The sequence below is a fragment of the Notothenia coriiceps genome, unplaced genomic scaffold, assembly GCF_000735185.1.
Source record: "Notothenia coriiceps isolate Sejong01 unplaced genomic scaffold, NC01 NC01_scaffold00014292, whole genome shotgun sequence".
Lineage (NCBI taxonomy): Eukaryota > Metazoa > Chordata > Actinopteri > Perciformes > Nototheniidae > Notothenia > Notothenia coriiceps.
The window spans coordinates 65007-69359 of record NW_011346993.1 but is presented as its reverse complement, the minus strand read 5'-3'; the positions used below and the strand labels follow the sequence as shown (position 1 = coordinate 69359).

General features: G+C 41.5%; 1 protein-coding gene across 1 annotated transcript in view; it reads left to right on the top strand.

Moving 5' to 3' along the window:
* pdia3 (protein disulfide isomerase family A, member 3) overlaps window positions 1-3154 on the top strand; it is a 15239-nt gene extending 12085 nt beyond the window's left edge. The window contains exons 9-13 of the mRNA XM_010774608.1: window positions 452-560; window positions 1386-1514; window positions 1724-1803; window positions 2012-2069; window positions 2566-3154. Coding sequence (XP_010772910.1) covers window positions 452-560; window positions 1386-1514; window positions 1724-1803; window positions 2012-2069; window positions 2566-2691 — 502 coding nt within the window. The 3' untranslated portion in view covers window positions 2692-3154. The remainder of the gene's footprint in view (window positions 1-451; window positions 561-1385; window positions 1515-1723; window positions 1804-2011; window positions 2070-2565) is intronic.
* The last annotated feature ends 1199 nt before the right edge of the window (window positions 3155-4353 follow it).

Sequence of the window (4353 nt, the reverse complement as noted above, 5' to 3'; positions counted from 1 at the left end):
CCAACGTAGCACCACGAAGAACACACACACACACACACACACACACACACACACACACTCTCCCTCCAGATGTTTTAAGACTGTTTAACTAATTATGTTTGTGTGTTATCTAGACAAAGAGAAATACTGTACAATCTCTGATTCAGATTTGTAAAAGTTGTACAGAAAAGTATAATTAAGAACATCCATAATATTCGCCTGTTTGCAACTTACAAATGATATATCACTTGTTTATAGACTCTATGTAGCACTACTTCTATTCTATATTGTATTTACTTGTACTATTGTGTCTGTTGGAGGAGCCTGTGACCTTAGATTTTCATCGACATAACTAAACTGTACGAAGGACAATAAAAGCCTTGAAATCTTGAAAATGTAAAAGCTTTGGACAGTGTTGATGTTTCTTGGTTGTCTCTCCCTTAAACAAGTTGTGTTCTTGTTCTCCCGACAGTCGTGATGGCAAAGCTCTGGAGCGTTTCCTGCAGGCTTACTTTGACGGCTCGTTGAAGCGTTACCTCAAATCAGAGCCCATCCCAGAGAGCAACGACGGACCCGTCAAGGTGAGACAAACACATACTTGTCAACCCTCCCGATTTCATTGCCCTCTCCCAGTTTCCTCCCGGGGTCATATTTCTCCCGATTTCTGACAAAATCAGATTTACTCAGGNAGGACTGTTTCCACTCTGAACTTTAATACAGCTACACCATTGTTTGGTTTCCATGGTAACACGTCTCTTTAGTAACGCGCAACTGAAAGTCTGAGAGGGTGAAGCAGATAGTCACAGAACAAGAATCGACAACTACTCCACCCTCTGCTCACTCCTTTCCTGGACAGGTCCAGCCCACACATATGCTCCATCAAGGATGGTGCTACAGGCCGCAAGGCAGTGCACTTAGAACTACAATAAGCATGTTAATGTTAATCTAACAGCTCCAGCGATCCACTCCCCAATTTTGCTCCCAATTTCTGAGGTCTCAAGGTTGGCAAGTATGGACAAACCAGAATGATTCTTCATTTCTGTGCTGTTGATTTCTATGAATTTATTCCAACTGTGACCTTTCGCATGTTCCCACTTTTTTAATACTTAATGTGTAGTATCAAATATACACAGATGCTTCATCCTTCAACACAGCCAGATCCTGAGTTCAGCCTCAGGAGGTTTCAATTACATTTGTGTTAAGTTTTGTAAGGGTGGCAAAAAAAGGTTTATTTGAATGATTTAGAGCTTTCTGAATTTTCCGGACCTCTTGCCACTCTGTACCAAGCACTAATTCTGACTTTACATGCGGACGATGTAACAGTAAAAAAGACCTCACTCGTGTATAGTCTTTAATACATTGAATCCATGATGATTAAACCTGTGATGTGTACCCTTTGTGTTCAGGTTCTTGTGGCAGAGAACTTCGACTCCATCGTGAACGACGACAGCAAAGACGTGCTGATCGAGTTTTACGCTCCGTGGTGCGGACACTGCAAGACCCTGGAGCCCAAATTCAACGAGCTGGGAGAGAAGGTGAGGAAACTGAAACAGTGCTCTGAATAAAAACTGCAGATTTAACCAGCTGGGCAAAGAGAAAAGGTTTGGGGTTGAATAGTTTGTCAGTTATTCAATTCAGCTCTGTATTCAATGAGTATAAGCCAGTTTTCTTTTTAGCTTGAATGGTTGCTCAGACTCTCTGGATGTTGAGAACAAGCGCACTAACAGTTTCTCTCCTCTTAAAGCTCGGCAATGATCCCAACGTTGTCATTGCAAAGATGGACGCCACAGCAAACGATGTGCCATCTCCATATGAAGTCAGCGGGTGAGTGTTGAGTATTCAGGAAGTAAAACATCCGTCCGTTTATATGTAGGCTGATAAGTTACCCCAACCCTAGATGAAATTCATCTTTGTGGATTTGGGAACCTTGGATAAGGTGCCACTTTTTCTTTTAGGCTTAGTTACAGAATTAATATTTTAAAAGTATCTAAAGGTTCAGTACGATGTATTAATGATTTGATTTCCTCCTCAGATTCCCCACACTGTACTTTTCCCCAGCTGGAAGCAAGATGAGCCCGAAGAAATACGAGGTAAGAATCCCTGATCAATAAAACAAATTAAACTCTTGTTTGTCCAAGCGGCAAAAAACAATCCACTGTCCCTCGCATGGCGTTGTGGATTCTGACTTCTGACCAAACATGCGCAGAGGTCGTTGTTATGTTGCATCAGTTCATATTTGTTTTTCAATACGGGCGGCCAGCCTACAAACATACATCAAGATGAACTCTGTTCAAATGTATGGAAAGGAGTTTGCGGTAAATTCCAACCATAACAAAAACTGACTATCATGCACGGTGGATAACGTGTATGTCCATATATGGCATAACGATGGGACAGCAGAGGGAGACATTAGTTAACATGTATATCAAATCCCAGTATCATGTACAAATATATATATATATAAATAAAGATTGAGATGTAAAATAGGACCCAAAACATTGACTTATAATCCTATTAAAATAAAAATGGCTTCAGTATTTGTGTCTCCACTCTGCTAATTGTCCCGTCTCTCCGCTCGTGTTGCAGGGCGGCCGCGAGGTGAGCGACTTCATCGCCTACCTGAAGAAGGAGGCCACCAACACTCTGGTGGTGGAGGAGGAGGAGAGCAAGAAGAAGAGGAAGAACGACGATGACGACAAGATCGAGCTATAAAAGCTCCAAACAGGAACTCAACATCCCCTTCACAACAGGAGGAGGAGGATTGGGGGAATCCATGCAAACAAAGGACTAAATTATATTCCACTCTCTTAGTGAACTACCGAATGCTCTGAGGCCGAAACAGACGGTCCCTTTAGGTCCTCCGCTGCTCTGGGAATTCTGTGGAAGGAGGAGGTGGCCAGGGCCTGCCCGATGTTTAAAAACAAAAACAAATTCTTAGGGAAGAGGGGACAGCTTTTTGAAAATTGAGATTTTGATTTCCCTTGGTGTGTCTTCTGCACCTCAGGCTGATGCACTTTGGTCTGACGCCAGTCATCTGTCGCTCTGTTTTTTTTGTTGTCGTCGTCACGGGGATAATGGTAATGGTGAAATCCTTTTTTTTTTTTTTGTAACGTGTCTTTGTTTTTGTACATTTGGAAGGATTGTGAAATAAAAAGGCCCACAAAACCAAAACGTACTGTATGACCTTCATTCAAACCTCTTGTTATTCCAAATAGTGTTTAAAGTCAGAGCATATAATGATCAACATATAGGGCTGAAACTTTCCTTCAATTGATCTTTTAATCATTTTATCTATTCATCGTTTCTTCTGAGTAGCAGAATGGTATAATGTCTTTAAGTTTCCAGAGTCCAAGATCTTCAAATACCTTACAGAACAAAACCTTGATATTCAGTTTATAATGATATACAACAGAAAGGTATTCAATGTTCATATTTAAGAAGCTCAACATACACCCCAGCACGTGCACTCCGCTCTGCATCAGGCAAACGGCTCGCTGCACCCGCACTGCGAGGGGGACCCAAGTTCCCATCAGCAAAAACACGTCGCTCGTTGAAGCGTTACCTCAAATCAGAGCCCATCCCAGAGAGCAACGACAGACCCGTCAAGGTGAGACAAACATCCAGAATGATTCTTCATTTCTGTGCTGTTGATTTTTATGAATTTATTCCAACTGTGACCTTTTGCATGTTCCCACTTTTTTAATACTTAATAATGTGTAGTAACAAATATATACAGATGCTTAATACAGCCAGATCCTGAGTTCAGCCTCAGGAGGTTTCAATTACATTTGTGTTAAAGTGGACCTATCATGCTATATTTGAATAATATAGTGTAGGACCATACCTATATAAGGCATATTTATACTTTTTATTTTTCAAAATACCAAACCGATCATGGATTTTAGCCATTCCTAATTTTGCTCAATTTAACAGTGTCTTTGCATCATGGGCTGATTCTGTGAGAACAGCACCATCTACAGGCCTGACGTATGTATTACAGCGTCTCCAGTGCTTTCGAACGGCAATGTCCGTGGCTGTCTCCTCCTGATTGGTGGAGTTGGACCAATAGCCGTAGCGCCACTTCTGTGACGTCATAGAAGTGTTCAAATCTGGATCAGTCTGTATCAGATCCGTTGCAGCCCCTTTTTAAGAGATTTGGGTATGGAGGAAAATAGAGAGGGTTGTGTTTTCTGACACTTGGTGAGTTCCCTGGAACACCGGGGACACATATTCATGTAGAAAAGACGTGCATTTTGCATGATAGGTCCCCTTTAAGTTTTGTAAGGGTAGCAAAAAAAGGTTTATTTGAATGATTTAGAGCAGAGCTTTCTGAATTTTCCGGACCTTTTGCTACTATGTACCAAGCACTAATCC